The sequence below is a fragment of the Rhamphochromis sp. 'chilingali' genome, assembly GCF_963969265.1.
Source record: "Rhamphochromis sp. 'chilingali' genome assembly, chromosome: 17".
NCBI lineage: Eukaryota > Metazoa > Chordata > Actinopteri > Cichliformes > Cichlidae > Rhamphochromis > Rhamphochromis sp. 'chilingali'.
The window spans coordinates 22,883,588-22,901,541 of record NC_137944.1 but is presented as its reverse complement, the minus strand read 5'-3'; the positions used below and the strand labels follow the sequence as shown (position 1 = coordinate 22,901,541).

At 40.9% G+C, this 17,954-nt stretch overlaps 1 protein-coding gene across 4 annotated transcripts in view; it reads right to left on the bottom strand.

Moving 5' to 3' along the window:
• Window positions 1–17,954, bottom strand: part of LOC308383964 (myocyte-specific enhancer factor 2D homolog) — a 33,618-nt gene that overhangs the window by 14,725 nt on the left and 939 nt on the right. For all 4 annotated transcript variants that reach the window (XM_080862240.1, XM_080862242.1, XM_080862241.1 and 1 more), the window contains exons 2-5: window positions 10,803–11,153; window positions 4,345–4,548; window positions 3,571–3,708; window positions 232–448 (exon numbers count right to left, since the gene is read on the bottom strand). In XM_080862240.1, the coding sequence (XP_080718366.1) occupies window positions 232–448; window positions 3,571–3,708; window positions 4,345–4,548; window positions 10,803–10,856 (613 nt within the window). In that variant the 5' untranslated portion in view covers window positions 10,857–11,153. The remainder of the gene's footprint in view (window positions 1–231; window positions 449–3,570; window positions 3,709–4,344; window positions 4,549–10,802; window positions 11,154–17,954) is intronic.

The window sequence follows — 17,954 nt, the reverse complement described above, 5'->3', positions numbered from 1 at the left end:
GTTTACTTGTGTTTACAAAGAATTCAAAATGAATCCTATGGGGGTACAAACATGGATAATTTTTTTGTCATCTTTCTTTTTTTAAACAACTTCTTTTGTTTTAGATCAAACACACTGAAAAAACATGAGCAACTTAAAAAAGTCATGTTCGTGTAAAAGTAGAAAAATCCCTGCGCTGAAGACTGTTTACTGTCTTTTGCTGGTCTACAGGCCATTCCTCATCTCGCTCACCTGCACTGGCTGGTCGCTGTGGCAACCCAGGAGACACCGTATTTCTCTGAAGAGCCGGTTGCTGTGGCGACAGGAGGTGGGTATCCGTGAGCGATGATGATGTTACATAGGAGGTAGTTACCAGTGCGCTGCCAGGGTTGCTGAACTGCAGTGTGCTTTGATTGGACGCCTGGACGGTGACCGGCATGGAGAACGTCTGAGGCGGAGCTGTTGACTGCTGCGAAATTAAGAAAACGTCACTTTTAGTCCCACTGCGCGACATTACCGCACTACTTCGGTAACAATCAGAACATTACCTAGATTTAGCCTCACGCTACTTTTTTGGAATTAAAAAAAATGTGGTAAAACTGGCAGGTTGTGTACTTTACAGCTTCAACTAACAAACTACACGATCGTTTACAAATATAAAAGCATGTAATGGAAAAAACTGTCTCCAGAGTTTTAGTCATCTCATTTGTAAAAGATCAAATCTAATTTCAAAGAAAAATTAGGCACTGTAATACCTATTTTTTATTATAATACGGTAAAATTAAGACGTATTGTCATGCTCCAAATAGGTGCACATAATATATGAATATGGGTCTACAGGCATTTCCTTATTTCACCATTGTGGAAGAAGCACGACTGAAAACCGTTGCCATATGACATATTGTGAAGTGGAGAAGTTTTAATATTGAAGGACCCACACTGGCTTGTGTGGGTCCTTCAATGTTATAAAATATTATTTTAAGTTATTGTTTAAGTTATTATTGTAAGTTAAAAAGTAAAGAAAAACAAGTCAAAATATAATTATTAAAGAGTAAAAAAAATGCAAATATAAACCTGTCATTGCTCTCTGTTTGATGAACATCAGAATAACAACCTTTATTTCTTTCACTTTCACAAAAAAGTAGCATTAGAAAATTATAAATAGATAAAATGACATTAAAACCACGATATAAAAGCCAATATACAAGTGTGGGCTTTTAAAAGTTTTTTTAAAACGAGGAACTGATCGTGCTGAGCTAACTTTAAGAGGAAGTTTGTTGGGCTAAAACTGAATGCAGTCCCCCTTTCTATTAACAGTAATCAGTAAAATCTTAATTTGAATTTTGCACTGAATGGGAGGCCAAAGAAATTTTGTGAGGACTGGAGTCATGCATTTGCAGCGCAAAGTGTTTGTGAGTAGTCTTGTACCAAGTGTAGATGCAAAAGTGCTGCATCATTTAAGAATATATACAATGACTTGCAATAATCTAATCAGCAGAAAATCAGAGAGTGGATAAGGTGTTCAGCTGTATTATTCAGAAGTCCTGATCTGACCTTTGTAATATACTAACCCATATAAAGACTGGGCTGAGAGATTTGAAATAACAGTTGAAACTGAGAAGCTTGAAAAAAAAAAATGAGTAGTTTGCTTTGGGTCAGTTATTAGTTGTCCAAAACGGGGAATGACACTATTAGTAAGATGTTCAGTACCAATAACAGTTTGGTTTTAAAAAATTAGAAGTCATCCAGTCCTTAATGGCACCAAGGCAGGAATGCAGGCAAGCTACATGTTTGTGTTTTTCTACTAAATAAGACAAGCGAATGTCAATAATCAGCATTACAGAGGTAAGACAGACACAAACTAAAGAAAATAGGTCCAAGGATTGAGCCCTGTGGGACCCAATATGGCATGAGGGTGCAGTAAACAAGGTAAAACTGTCCACAGTGACTCTAGCTGTACCAAATGTAAAATACAAACTGTAATGTTGCCTGAATCTGTGCTCATTAAAATGTCCTTAAAAACTTTACGTAAAGTGGTTTCTGTACTTTTTTTCTAAGACCAGACTGAAATTATTGCCTTTTATTACCCCTAAGAGCTGCCTACTAACCACTTTTTCAAGAATTTTTGAAAGCAGAGGTCATTTGGAAATAGGAAGGTATTTATGCAGTTATGGTGGGTATTAATCAGTTTTCTTTAACTCTTTACCCCTTGAAAGCTGACTAGGAGTAACCTTTGAAGCTCTTTTCTGAACTGAGTGGTTTCATATCTGAGGGCTTCTTATAGAACGAAATGACTGTGTTTGCATCAGACGTTATAGTGAGAGTGAGCTCTGCCTATACAGCTACCACTGGAAACTATTCTAATGTCATCAAACCACATGTTCATTGATAAATACTGAGCTGTCAAACACATTATTACGGGTACAGGGGAGCTCATCAAATGTCATCTTTATGGGGAGAAAGCGTTAACGATCCATGAGGCTATAACATCAAAACCCTGCCTGAACAGCTTATGAAGCAACATGTGAACTTCCACCTTACACGGTGTTGTATTTATGTCTGACACAAATTTGTTCAAATCCAGTAGAGTAATGGGGGTAAATGCAGTAAGGTGAATGGTGGGTGCCAAGGTAGAGAAAGAAAGGAACAAGTGGCACCCAGTGAAGCCTTAAAGTTTATTTTAAGAACTCTCACAAAGTTTACTACTGATGGTAATAAACAGACGTCTCAGTTTATAGATAGCAGTGTTATGCCACTCTCTCAGTTTTTAGCAGACTACTCAGTGAACACCATCAACTCCCTCATATGAAGCTGGTGGACCTGAAAATATGCAATGACACAAGGTTCCTGAATGATTTACAGTTATTACTGCAACTTTTCATTACCTGTTTTGCTTCCACTGATGCATCTGTGGTCAATTAAAAATCATACAACAATAGCAGCCATGTTGATGCAAGTAATCTTTTGTCATTTAAATAAAAGACATGAAGTGCTATCTGCTTTCTTTTGTCTTCAAAATGCCCTTTGTGTGCAAATTTCCTGGCATGCAGCTGATACAGTGTACAAATGTTATGATCTTAACTCCGATCTATTGACTATAAATGAACATGGTATTATTGTAAAAAGCACAATTATTTAATTGGAGTCTTTAAGCACAAAATATAGGTGAGTATCATCAGCATACAACAGAAAAATACAGAGAACTGAAGGCATGCATGGCCAGAAAAACCAAAAAGCAGTGGTTTTACAGATGTTGAGTTTTAGCCCTCGCTTGTGAATAATATGAGTTAGACTAACTCATTTACTGCCTTCAAAACAATGACCAAACCCCCCCCAAACAAAAGCTCTTAATAATACCACCATCTCTAACACGAATCAAGCAATCTGCATTTTTTTATAAAGGTCACAGTAAAGTGTAACACAACTCGTTAGAGGAACTTCCTACCAGTAGCAGTTTCCTGTCAGTACTTAAGACAAAGCAGAACAACAACAACAGACAAGTGTTTGACCAATAAGCAGAACAAAGTGCAATATAAAAAAAATGCTGCATGAATTAAGAGAAGACTTAAGTGTGAAGTTTACAAAACTTACTCCGTAGCGTTTGAAGAGAACATCCAGGTCCTCTGTGGTTTTCCGGTATTTGTCATCATTAAGGGGACTTTGGTCGATCGAGTCTTCGCCGTCTGGCTCTGGGCTGTCACAGCCGTTGAAGCCTTTCTTTCTCAAAGTCTGTAAATGTAAAAACTGGGCTTTAGAAGTGAGAAGACATGATACTGCAATCATAGTATGAATCATGAGTTTATCATTTAAAGTGTTTCAGAAAATGTAGGTGGAAGAGAATCAGCTGCCACTGAAAATTATTTGATCACGGTTGTGAAGTCAGAAACACAATTCCCATTAATTATAACTACTTTCTCTATAACACCCCTGAATGAAGGCAGTGACGTGAGACAATGACACTGAGGTGCGCCGGTTACATTGCCTCTGATCACACAAAGATAACACTTCAAATTCTTTCTTCAGAGACTGCATTAAAACAACAGTCACAAAGCCTTTTTCAAGAAGCCCAAGCTTTTAATCTTGTTGGTTTTGTCACATCAAAAACACAAAAGCAAACAGCAAATAAATCAAAATCTGGTGAAATGATGACAATACAGCTAAAAGACCAAAAAAAACCAAATCACTTGTGCAGCATATGGCTACATATTTAACAGATTAAATGGGATATTGCCAGCATTATACAGCTCTTTATGTTTTAAGAGTTGGTGCAACAGTTCAGCCCTGACAGTTTCCATATTATTTAAAATCTAATCAAGGCCTTAGCTTACTCACTTCTGCACAAATGGTGAGGATGCATCGACTAACCTCAATGATATCGGCATTGGTCCGGCTCTCATGCGGCTCATTGTACTCTGTGTATTTGAGCAGGACCTTGTCCATGTCAGTACTGGCATACTGGAACAGCTTGTTCGCATGGTTGAAGATGATCAGGGCAATCTCGCAGTCACACAATACACTCAGCTCGTAGGCTTTCTTCATCAAACCAAACTTTCGCTTTGTGAATGTCACCTGAAAGAAAACAGAAGAAAGGATTTGTAAAAACAGCAGAGGGCAGGGTAAAAAAATCCCAGCGGTTTCTCAGGGTTAAAGCACTATTAACGCTGTAACTCCTATAAAAGACCTTTACACAGGTCTTCTGTGCACCACACGCAAACAGGTCTAGGCCTGCAAAATAAAATGAAATCTTTACAAAGACAAAGTAAGTCTATGACTATTTCAACTGCCTTTAACACAAACACATATTTCACACAGCAGATAGACACATTAGGTAAAAGCACACACAAATAACAGTGTACAAGTGACAACAATAGCAATAACATCATAAATAAAGAGGCATCAATGAAGCATAGTGAGTCAGTTTTCAGCATCGATACTGAAGCATCCTTGTTTTTGTGGCCCTTTATCATCACAATAAATAGCCTTCAGACACTCTGGTTGCTAACAATAAACAGTCAATCATTTTTCCCTGATGTGTGTATATATATATATATATATATATATATATATAATATATATATATATATATATATATATATTACGTGAAGTACCCTCAGAAGGTCTGCTAGATGATGTTAATGCAGCACTACGGGTAATACCTACAACCACGATTACCGACACTAACAAGCTGATCTACAATACGGCAGCAGTGATCAGTGAGATGCTTGGCTACAAGTTGAACAGCCACAAGGGGCAGTACCCTCCATGGAGAAGGAGGCTAGAGGGCAAGATCAAAGTAGCACGGAGAGAGGTTAGCCAACTAACGGAGTTGCAGAAAGGTGCGACGAATAAGGTGCCTAAGAAATACAGCAAGCTGTCCATACCTGAGGCCTTGGAAACTGCCAAGCAAAGACTCACAGCCTTGGCCAGCCGCTTGAGGAGGTACACCAGAGAGATAGAAGGCAGGAGAATAAACCAGCTGTTCTCCACAGAACCAGCAAAGGTGTACTCTCAGTGGCAAGGGAACAATAAGAGAACAGCACCACCAAGGCTGGAGACGGAGCAATACTGGAAGAGCATATGGGAGAAGGATGCAACCCATAACGGCAATGCTCAGTGGCTAGAGGATCTGAGGGCAGACCACAGCGACCTCCCTGAACAGGGTCCAGTAACCATCACAGTGGCAGATATCCAAGAAAGGGTCTCCAGTATGAAGAGTTGGACAGCACCAGGGCCCGACATGGTTCACACCTACTGGCTGAAGAAGCTAACTGCACTCCACGAGCGTCTGGCAGCACAAATGAACCAGCTGCTAGTTAACGAGAGACACCCGGAATGGCTAACTGAAGGCCGGACGGTCCTGATCCCCAAGGACCCCAAGAAGGGACCGGTCCCCTCCAACTACCGACCAATAACCTGCCTCAGTACTACATGGAAGCTCCTGTCAGGCATCATATCGGCTAAGATGAACAGGCACATGGGTCAATACATGAGCGGGACACAGAAAGGAATTGGCAAGAATACCAGAGGCGCAAAACACCAGCTACTGGTAGACAGAACAATCAGCCGAGACTGCAAGACCAGACTGACCAACCTGTGCACTGCCTGGATTGATTACAAGAAGGCCTATGACTCAATGCCCCACAGCTGGATACTGGAATGCCTAGAATTGTACAAGATCAATGGGACCCTAAGAGCCTTCATCAGGAACTCAATGGGGATGTGGCGTACAACACTAGAGGCCAACTCCAAGCCCATAGCACAAGTCACCATCAAGTGCGGGATCTACCAAGGAGATGCTCTGTCCCCACTGCTGTTCTGCATAGGCCTGAACCCCCTCAGTGAGATCATTAACAAGACTGGCTACGGATACCGACTACGGAACGGAGCAGTTGTCAGCCACCTCCTGTACATGGATGACATCAAGCTGTATGCCAAGAGTGAACGAGACATCGATTCACTGATCCACACTACCAGGCTATACAGCAATGACATTGGAATGTCGTTCGGACTGGAGAAGTGTAGTCGGATGGTAACAAAGAGAGGGAAGGTAGTCAGAACTGAGGGGATTGAACTACCAGAAGGCAACATTGCAGACATAGAGGACAGTTACAAGTACTTGGGGATCCCGCAGGCGAATGGGAACCATGAAGAGGCCGCTAGAAAAGCTGCAACCACCAAGTACCTGCAGAGGGTCAGGCAAGTCCTGAGGAGTCAGCTGAATGGTAAGAACAAGATCCGGGCCATCAACACGTACGCCCTGCCCGTGATCAGGTACCCTGCTGGGGTAATAGGCTGGCCAAAGGAGGAGATAGAAGCCACTGACATAAAGACAAGAAAGCTCCTTACCATGCATGGAGGGTTTCACCCCAAGTCCAGCACCCTGAGGCTGTACGCTAAGCGGAAGGAAGGGGGCCGGGGACTGGTGAGTGTCAGCACCACAGTCCAGGATGAGACAACGAACATCCAAGAATACATTGGGAAGATGGCCCCAACTGACCGAGTGCTCAGTGAATACCTCAGGCAGCAGAAACCCAAGAAAGAGGAGGGAGACGAGGAACCATCATGGAAGGACAGAGCCCTGCACGGTATGTACCACCGGCAGATAGAGGAGGTGGCTGATATCCAGAAATCCTACCAGTGGCTGGACAAAGCTGGACTGAAAGACAGCACAGAGGCACTAATCATGGCAGCACAAGAACAAGCTCTGAGCACAAGATCCATAGAGGCTGGGGTCTATCACACCAGGCAAGACCCCAGGTGCAGGCTGTGTAAAGATGCCCCAGAGACAATCCAGCACATAACAGCAGGGTGCAAGATGCTAACAGGCAAGGCATACATGGAACGCCATAACCAAGTGGCCGGCATAGTGTACAGGAACATCTGTGCCGAGTATAACCTGGAAGTCCCGAGGTCAAAATGGGAGATGCCCCCAAGGGTGGTGGAGAATGACCGAGCTAAGATCCTGTGGGACTTCCAGATACAGACGGACAAAATGGTGGTGGCTAACCAACCGGACATAGTGGTGGTAGACAAACAGAAGAAGACGGCCGTAGTGATCGATGTAGCGGTTCCGAATGACAGCAATATCAGGAAGAAGGAACACGAGAAGCTGGAGAAATACCAAGGGCTCAGAGAAGAGCTCGAGAGGATGTGGAGGGTGAAGGTAACGGTGGTCCCCGTGGTAATCGGAGCACTAGGTGCGGTGACTCCCAAGATAGGCGAGTGGCTCCAGCAGATCCCGGGAACAACATCGGAGATCTCTGTCCAGAAGAGCGCAGTCCTGGGAACAGCTAAGATACTGCGCAGGACCCTCAAGCTCCCAGGCCTCTGGTAGAGGACCCGAGCTTGAAGGGTGTTTTGGGTGTTTTTTTATGTTTACAAACAGTTTTGATATTTGTTGATATTTTTAGCCTAACATTTATTCACTGCTTCTGCTATAATTAGATGTGGTCTAAGTTGAACTAGAGATGCACACTTTGGCATAAATACTGCAGGTCATAAACTTTTTCCTATATTGTGTTATTTTTTTATTTGTTTCCCAACTGACTGTGAATCAGTCGGTCAGTGTTGAGATGCATAGATTGTGCAACTGAATGCTCAGTCATTTCTGTGCTTCATGGTGACCTGTTTTATATTTAATATCTGTATTTAGAAAGGTCACTAATTCAACTCCAGCACGAGACAAAAAAAAAAAAAAAATCCCCTTTTGCATCAGGAAGGGCATCTGGATCAAACTCTGCTAAAAAAGAGATGTGAAGAGATGTGGTGTTTAAATGTGACAAGGGAGCAGGTGAAAGTAGCTTTACCTAACCCGGAGGTAACCTACAGAGCTGAAGTTAAGTACTAATAACTACAGTTCCTCTAGTGGCCCCTTTAGAAAGGCTCCAAAAGCAGGACAATCCCTACAGACGCCTGTTTTAAAACTGTAAAGCTTGTATGTAATTTTTTACATTATATTAACAGATTTTCTTTCTTTTTGGACCCCCCCTCCCATCCTTTTAGATTTTGTTATGACCTAAAGTTAAAGGCGTGGCCATTTTGCCTGACAGGTTTGCCGACGCAGGCAACAGTAGCCGGCAGCTGCAACACCAACAGACAGCAGGAAGTGACAAGCAAGGGGTGGATCAGACTGACATTCTGGATAACTCCGATATTAACCAGAATTAACAAAAACAGCTCTGTTCTTTTTAACATGACCTGAAAACAGCGTCTTAGGCCATAAAGTCATCTCAGAGCAACGGGAAACTAAACCTATTTTCCCATCTTTTTCCAACCAGGAGTCACCCCCCCTGCTGGCCGCTAAAAAGAATCCAGGTTTAAGGCACTTGGGTTTTGCCTTCACATTTCAGATCAGTCCATCGTTTTTACACTCTATGGCTAGCCCTGGCCTTGGCCAATTCCAGCCTCTGAAATTGGCCTCTCCATTGTCACACATTATCTGAAAAGGTTTCAGGGTCTGTTATGTCCACAAAGTCTGGGCTGGAGGGCATGAGAACGTCAAACATTTTTGTAGATTAAAGAGAGAAGAAATTAAAAGTACAGAATTCAAATTACAGCTACCGTCCAACCTGGCAGAAACGATCTTCTGAAAAGACAAATCAATGCAGCGATTTTTAAATTTGGTCTTCGAGCAAAATGTCTTGGAGGCATCAGTTGTGGAAAAAATGAGCTTGAAGATTGCCAAAGGAAAAAAAAAAAAAGCACGTGGAGGCCTGAGAGCATGAGGCAAAATATTCTGTGGTGTGATGAAAACAAAACTGAAGTTTTCAGTTGTCATACAAAGCATTCTGTTTGGCAGGAATCACCTCATCACTCATCCAGCACCATCATTACTGTGAAGTGGAGTGGCAGCCTCATGCAGTGAGAAGAGAAAGGAAGCAAATGGAGCTGAAAAGGCAGATTTTGGGGTACAGCCTGATTTAGTACTTGAGACCTTTCATTGCAGGACTTGAATGTGGACGCCAAACAACATCACAAAGCTGTGTGGGGCCAGCCCAAAATCATGACCTTACTGCCATTTGAAATCTGTGACATCTAGACAGCTATGTTGACCCTGTAAAACTGTCCCAGCGCCTACTAGCAGTAAACAGCTCTAATCATGTTATAATATGCAAGTTTTTGGTTTCTTTTTGTTTCGCATGCTGAACCTTTCTATGACCACACAACGTTCACCACTTTTGGCAATAAAACATGGAGTTTTTTTGTTTAAGATCAGATCAGTCCTCACAAAGTACTGTCCGGAGAACACCATTTTTGGATTAAACAGCTCACAGAATAAAACACTATTATAAAACAGTATTGTATAATACCTAAAACAGATGGATTTCTAAATAAAGCCTCACTGGGCTCTCGTCTTTTGAGTCAACCATTAAAATTAATATTGGCTGTATTTTAGAACACTTCACAAGTGATTTTTCAAAGGAAACAAAAATGGGGTGACCCGGTGCGTTTGCTTTACCTATAATAAAAAAAATGTAGTAATCTGCAACCATGTGCACTCTTTACTTGTAAGTGAGCTTATCACTGGTTACACTATGTTTTATTAACTCATTGATTAAACTAGGTTTGGTTTTTTTTATCTGAACTTTTAAGCAAATTTGGCTGAGATGTCACTTTATGATTACAAGAAAAACTGCCTCAGCTGATGAAAGTCACGTCATGTGATCAAAAGCTCCAGAACAGCTTTTGAAGAGACTTTTAATAAACAAATTTTTCAGAAATTGCTCATTTTTTCCCTTCCTCTTTTCATACAGCTCTCCCTTTTTACATGTTTTACATATCATCATACTAACCAAAGCAGGGACAGGCAACAAGCGCCAAATGTCACTGATAAAGTGCACTGAAGCGTACGAAGCAAACACGATGTGTTGCTGAGAAAAAACAAAGGACGCAAGTAAGAAAAGCAGTCACAATTAGAACCATGAGAACTAAGAAAATTGCACATAACTCCTGACCACACGGGTGATTAAAGCTCTTAATTAACTGGCTGACAGCTCTGCTCCATTTATATGGAAAAAAGTGTCCTCCTTCTTAGTGGATTTAGCAGAAAAGTAAGCTTTTAATATGACATTTGAATTTGTAGATCAGGCGCAAATCTCAGCACATGCAGAGTCAGAGCCAAAAGTAACAAAAACGAGAACCTTATTTTGAAATAACGCCTTAACTCTGGAGGTTAATGCTCAAGCTGGAGCTGCGTGCTTTAAAAATCGGATATGTATCACAGTGTTACATACAGACAAATGCACCGAGGTTCAATCTGCAGTCTCTTCAATGACTCATTTCAGCAGATTAAACGAGCAACCAAATAAATAATTAAGCCTCACCTGCTTGTTCCTTTCATCGGTGATCCTTTGGATCTGAATCTTTTTCCTACCCATGATGCTTTGTTGTGATGAAGACAAATGTTGCAGTCAGTCAAGTGCAGAAGTGCCTCTCGGAAGGTGAGAGAGGAAGTGCAGCCACAAAACACTGAGATGCGGTCATGCACTCGAGGACACGCACAGACACATTTCTCTGTCCAGTGTGGCGAGGCAACGTGGTCGACTCCTTCAACGAGCGGGTGCTGCGGAGACGCTTGAGGTTGAGATGGTTCTCAGTTCGTCATTTGTTCAACGGGGACTAAAGTGACAAACTTCCCCCCCAGCTGCTGTGGTGAGGATGACGACACTCCTCTCCTGTGAAAAGTAAAGAGACAAAGACGTTACTGGAAGGTTCTTTATGTATGACACAAACAGAGGAAAGGAAAACAATGGATATCTAATGGTGGGAATCATGCAATCAGAAATCAGTAAGTTATCATTCACTTGTGTGAAAAAAATAATGACTAACCCCACTTGTTCAACTGTAATTAACCTGAAAACAACTGAGGAAACAATGCTGTCTGATTATGAGGCCAGGGGGCACCAAGCGACACACGACACCACCGCGATGGGTTAAATTCATCGGCTGCCATTGTCTCAATCTCTTCAGGCAAAGCATTAAAAATATGAAAAGGCGTTCAAGCTCAGAAAATGTTCCCAGAGATTGAATTTGATGATGAGATTTGGATTTTTTGTCATCCTTAGTGTTAAGTAACAGCTAACAGATCAGGTCTAAGATAGGCCGGATGTTTTGTGTTTTGTTTACACTCACTTCAGCAGGTCAAAATGAGAAAGGGATTTATTTTAGTCATTGCAATCAAAATTTGTGAATATAAGCAAGCACTAAAGCAAAAAATATGTCCATCCCCCAGTTCCAAAGCAGAAAGAGCTCATTTGTAAATCATTTAAACTTCATATTTAATCAATGACATATTAAACGTGTTAGTACTATCTTAAAGGTTACAAATTTCACGCTGTTATGTTGAAGGCAAAATTGTGCTACATATAGGCTTTGCTCTATTTTTGGTTCTTTATAATTCAACTAATGTTTTCTATGGTCTGAATTAACGCGAGCCAGTTTGGCAATCACATTATTTTGCTAATATAGGCAAGGTCCTCCCTGAAAAATGATGCTCTCTGCAGCAGTTCAAGTGTTCAAGTTACCCATGCAATATGCACTAAAACCTCCAGCCACAATGGATGCCGGCTTTTGAGCTGTGCGCTGATCAATAATAAGCTGGATGGTCCTTCTTCCCTTGGACCTGGAGGCAGAGCTCACGATTTCCCCCAAAAAATAAATAAATAAAATTTTGACTGATTAGACCAAATCACAGATTTTCTACTTCCAAAGAGTTAACCCAAGTCACACAGCCTATATACTGATTAGTGACCCCTTGGTGACCTCTAGTTATTAGGGCCAAAAAATGATTATTCCTCAACCAGTTAGAGAGTGTTGCTGGCAGCCTCATTGTGAAATTGGTTGCAAAGAGGTATATAGTGTTGCACCAAAAACTTCCTTTTGGTTGCTTTGGTCAATAGCACGTTGCCATGGTCACCCTTAGTTTGCAAACTTGTCCAAAAACATTTGTTAACTACTCACGGAGCGGTAGTGAAACTTGAAAAACAGCAGCGCAAGCCCAAAATGATAAGCATTAGCCTTCAAAATAAAAGCTGACGAGTAAGCATTTCCCACGCAAACTACAGGTGATCAAAGCATTTGCAAGGAGGTTTTTGGTGCAGCACTGTATACCTCTTTGCAACCAATTCAACATTATGACTACCAGCAGCCTGCAAATGGCTTTTAATTTCCACTGAAACCACTGAAAGCCCCAAAATCCATGAAGTTATTACTGTTACATTTATCAAAAGGTCACCCGTAGTGACTCGTGGTTTATAAGTGCATAACAAAACAGAACACTAAGGAACCTGTGGTTAATATTTTAAAATCTATTAAACTGTGGTTAATAGAATAAATTCATTCATTCTTAAAACAAATTTAATGCAGTCCTCCAAAGGACTAAAAACGTAAACGTGACATCAGTCAAGATAATTGTCAGTATGATTTTCTCCAGGATTCAGCCCTTCAGGGTTACTCAGTGACACCATGGAAATAATCAAAGTAATTTTAGTTTGAAGAGCAGGCCTTTGGGCTTATTATCGGCTAATGAAGACATTTACTGGATGGTTTACAAGCCTCTGAAAACTTTATTTTAGTTTTTCTTTCACACACACGTTTAAAAACACATTTTTGGCAGAAATCCTTAACAACTCCACTGTAGCTCTAATCTGCTACTTGGGAAAAACATAGATTTGAGAATGAAGTGACTTGGCACTTTGTGATTGTACCTGGGACACCCGGGGTAATGAGCTTTGTTAAAGGGTCGATCTTATAACAGCTGCAGTACTTACAAATATTTAACTGCTTATGTATTTACAAATACATAAGCAGTTGGCCACTTTTACTTTGCATGATAATGAGTTAAAAGTCATTAAGAGTCACATACTGCACAGGTGCACTTATCCTATCTGCAGCGAGAGCTTTTAATTAATCTATATTACATTCGGGATGCACAATTAATCATTCATTAATCACAGTTTTAGCAAGAACATTTCATTAAACTCAGTCAGGTGCAATGCTGATGCTTTGCATTTATGGGAGCTGCCTGGTGTGGTACATTAAATCAAGCGCTACCCTGAGCTGAAAGGAAAATTTGTTTTGTCTATTAATTAGTGGAAGGACAGAAAATCCTGGTATTTCAGAAAGTGCTGCTTTTCTTTGTGATCTTACTGACAACAACAGACAGTCAATGGACCGAGTTCCAGCAATCTCTGTTATTTTAAAATCTATGTTTTTATGTAATAAAAAATATGTTAAACAGATTTCATCACACCTGTGAAATGGACCCCGAAACTAACCTGTTCTAATCTCCTTACTGGCCTGAAAATTCACAGCAAAACTACTTTTCTTTCCTCAACCAATTTTATCTTCAGCTCACATTTTACTAAACACATTACCTAAACCCCATTCTCTTTCCTACATGTGGGCTCGGCTCTGTGGCAATTGTGTTAAGTTTTCCCTCCAGTCTTGACCCTCCGCATCCGAGCTTTCCTGTGGGACTGTTGTTAGGCCAGACGGAAAAAATGAAAACGCCACTGGAGTGCACATGGGGCTTCCCAAAAAAAATAACCCACATTTTAACAAATGTCCAGACTGAGAATTAACTGGTGAAAACTCAAACCAGAGCTGCACCTATGAATTCATACAAGACGTCCTGATCGTGTAAATAATTAAACTGGTCTTTTTTTTACTTTGTTCGGTCAACTTTGAATTTCTTCTACCGCCACCTGAACCCACAGCAGCTGCTATCATTTCTTTTCCTCAATTTATCCATTATGACTTTTCTGCTCGCCAGCCAACCAATTTTCTCTGGAGATGAAAATAATAATCTCACTGAGCGGGTCAGGTGTGGCCATACAGTGTATTTTCACTATCACTTACATTCATTTAGTCACAGCGGGCTGTGACGTGCCCCCGTACCCGTGTCAGCTCGCATAAAAACGATTCCAATCACTTTTAAATTCTGGCTTATACGGAAGTGTAAGTGTTTTTTTGTTACTCGATATAATGCAGATTCCTCATAGATAAAGATATCAGAAACAGCATCCTTGGTTTTAACACACTCTCAGCTACAAAATTTTAGATGTTTGACTTTTGTGCTTTGTTTTCACTTGATGATCATCTTGTTTGCGCTCGCTTTTTACTTTTGCTTTCACTCACTGGTTAGGTTTAGACAGCAAAAACTATGTTGTCCGGTTGTGTTACAGATTGTGGTCTGAGTTAAAATACAACCCCCTTCACAACACTAGCATTACCAACTGAATAATGATGGTTTGTTTAAGTGTATCGCTCAATAGATTCTATGGTTCGTTATGCACCAATACTAAAAAAGACCCGTAGTGACAAAAAAAAAGTAATTATTTGATGCAATGGAAATGATAACAGCAACTTACAGCAATATATGGAAAATCCACATATAAAAACAGGAAATTAACACTTCTATAACAATCAAACCAATGTGACACATCAGCCTCCAATGTGACATCTTCATATCATCATGCTTTGCGTGACCATCTGAGCTTTTAAAGTCTTTTACAGCAACACCAAAAATCTGCAGCTTTGTGAAGCTGGGAAAACACAGAGTAATTACCAATCAATTAATGGGCTGATTGATTAAGCTGCTAATGAGCTAAATCTTTCCAAGTACCTTATGTGTATAAACAGCAGTAGTGGCTGCCATATCGACACACAGGTTCATCTTATTAGCTGTGAATCCGTTCATGAGTGTACCTACTAGTCTTTAATAGTGTCAGCATCATCATCGTTGTCAAGTCATAAAAAGTGCTCAAAATGTCATGTTTTTGCACGAGTCCTCTGCTCACAAAGCCTGCAGTAATAATAATATTACTATTACTGCTAATATTGGTGTCCTTTATTAAACAACCTTTTATGAAGGACCTTTTTAAATACAGGCTAACAACTAATCCAATAACCCTCGAGCCCAAAAAGCTACTTGACACATACAGATGCATGAGCATTAGGTGCTTTGAGTTGTGCTTAGACCGAGCTTTCCGTATATTAAATCTATATCCACAGCAGTGTTAATGGATCACTCAGCAGCTCTAACAATTACCACAACACGACATGTAGAAATATCCCACAGCTAGAGGGGAAAATGATTTTAAAAAATGCTCTTCCCTACTGACTCTGCTAACTTTGGCACTGTCAGGCTACAATATTATCTTTGATTAGTCGTGAATTGACCATAACGGGGCGACGCTGCAAGGCTTCTGTCTAGCCTTCCTCTCCCCGACTGCCCTCTGCATGGCTGCCCCCTCATTATTGTAATTGACACGTTCATCCCTCCTCTTCCCCCTTAAGGCGCGATGGCTCAATTAGGAGGTGGCCGGAGGACTGATTGGACACTGAGATAACGAGATCACCGCTGGGCTAAAACTGAGCCCTGCAGCCAGTCGAACCAATCTCGCTCAGACGCAGGAAGCCAATCAGCCAGAAAAGGCGCATGTCGATCTAAAAGACACTATTTAAAAAGTCTGTGACAGTGGCAAATGAATGACTTTCAGCTGGACCAGGTGTGCCTCATCATCGTAGGAGGAAAGGCATTTGATCACTCTGGTTAGGAAAAAGAAAAAGAGCCACACATATGTTATTCGAATCATGCAAGTGATGCTTATGCAACCCTTGAATAGTCTCCTAATGAAGGGTGGCGCAATCAAGCTCAGGGTAGGCATCTGCCTGTTTTGGAGTAGTGTAATTAGTGACAGTGACCTTTAGCGGATTACGCACTGCCCAATGAAATGTGCCAAACCCCTGAGATAAATGGTCGGAGCCTCAAACGTGACTAGCAATGGGGTTTGCCCGGCTCCCAGACAAGGATTCAGTACTTGATGGCCTTAATGGCTCAATCTCCCACAGCCAAAAGGTGGATAGAATTGATTTACACTCACAGTTTGTGACTTTGCATCCACCTGACAACATAAGGCAAGAACACATTGATTATTAAGGTGCTGCATAGAAAATCTCAGGCAATGGAGAAAAATCTCTTTGTAATTTCTAAAGTAGCATCTTTAGGTTTCATATAGGACCAAGAAAAAAAAGCACCATTTAGGGAGCTGAATTCAGGGAGTGTTTCGCATATCTGTCTCCATTTTTTCGTAACTCAACTCCTCAATTAACCACCTAATTGCTTTAGGGCTCCAAGCTTTCCAATTTAAATAAAGCTGTTTTTTTTAACGAGATTTAACTAGACACTGTCATTTTAAAAGCGAAAAAATATTACTAAGGACTCGCATATGTTGCCAGTTTAAACCCTTGTGCATTAGGACAGTGTTACACTGTGTCTTCCTATTAAATGAACTTTACCAAACAAGTCAATGTCTGACCTTCCAAAACCTTCCAACTAATATTACTGTTTAAGAGCAAAAAGCATTAGACATGTAAGTAATAAAGTCGTAAGAAGATATAAAGAAATGTCATTACTCTAGCAAATTATGCTTCTAAAGCAAAAACATCCAAATTTCTTAGACCTGCCTCAAGCCTTAATAAATTCAATGTGATGAGGTGTTATTTGAGTGGAAAATTATTGCAATTTTAATGAGCTTTCAGTTCAAGGCACACTAAACACAAAGGGAAACAAATTAAAACTATCCTTACATGGATGGACTATTTCAGCCAGGTCAGAAGGACAAAACTTGCATGCAATCACTGTGTATTATTATTAAAACTGGAAAATTCCTAGATTTGGATGGATATTGCCTAATTTTATGTGCCACCATTGCCTGTTTGTTTGGTCACATCTTTACCACATCTAGGAGACAAAAGCTTACATTCTGACAGCCCAAAGGGTGCTCATAACCTAAGAGCACGATGCTATCTTAATGATTTGTTGTTGTGAAGAAACTATTTCATTCCGTTCAACTTGGCAACCATTACCAGCTTTGTCAGCTTAAATCCTAACCCCGAGGTGGCAACACGCTTCTATATCAATGTTGTTTTCCTCATTTTAATCAGATATTTCACTTGAAGATAGCAAAGTTTTTGGCCTGCCAGCATGTTGATCCTGCTGCCAGGCCAGCAGAGGACCAGGACTGGGAAGCATTTGCAATCCAAATAATAAGGTGACATTTTGAAACATTTAAACATGAGGATTTTGTGCTCAATCCACAGCATACAGTACACATCACGATAAACGAGAAATTATGTGTAAAATCTGTGCTGATGGTCAGTGGGGCTGCACTACCGAGGGATGTTGATATGAATCCATCTGCAGGGACGCCTCACAGCGGTGGATCACCCTGTCAAAGTGGCCTACTTATAGCCCAGCAGCACTGGCATCTACCATAGGAGGGCACAGAAAAATCATGGCTGCACGGGCCAGCCTCTCTGCTAAACCACATCAGAGCCCCAATTTCACTGGAATTACGTTTAAGTATTAATAAACAACGCAACAAAAAAGACCACACAAATATGGACATTGTAGTGTGACCACTGATTGTTAGCGCTTTTAAATATTATGTGCATTGTTCTGCACACACGTA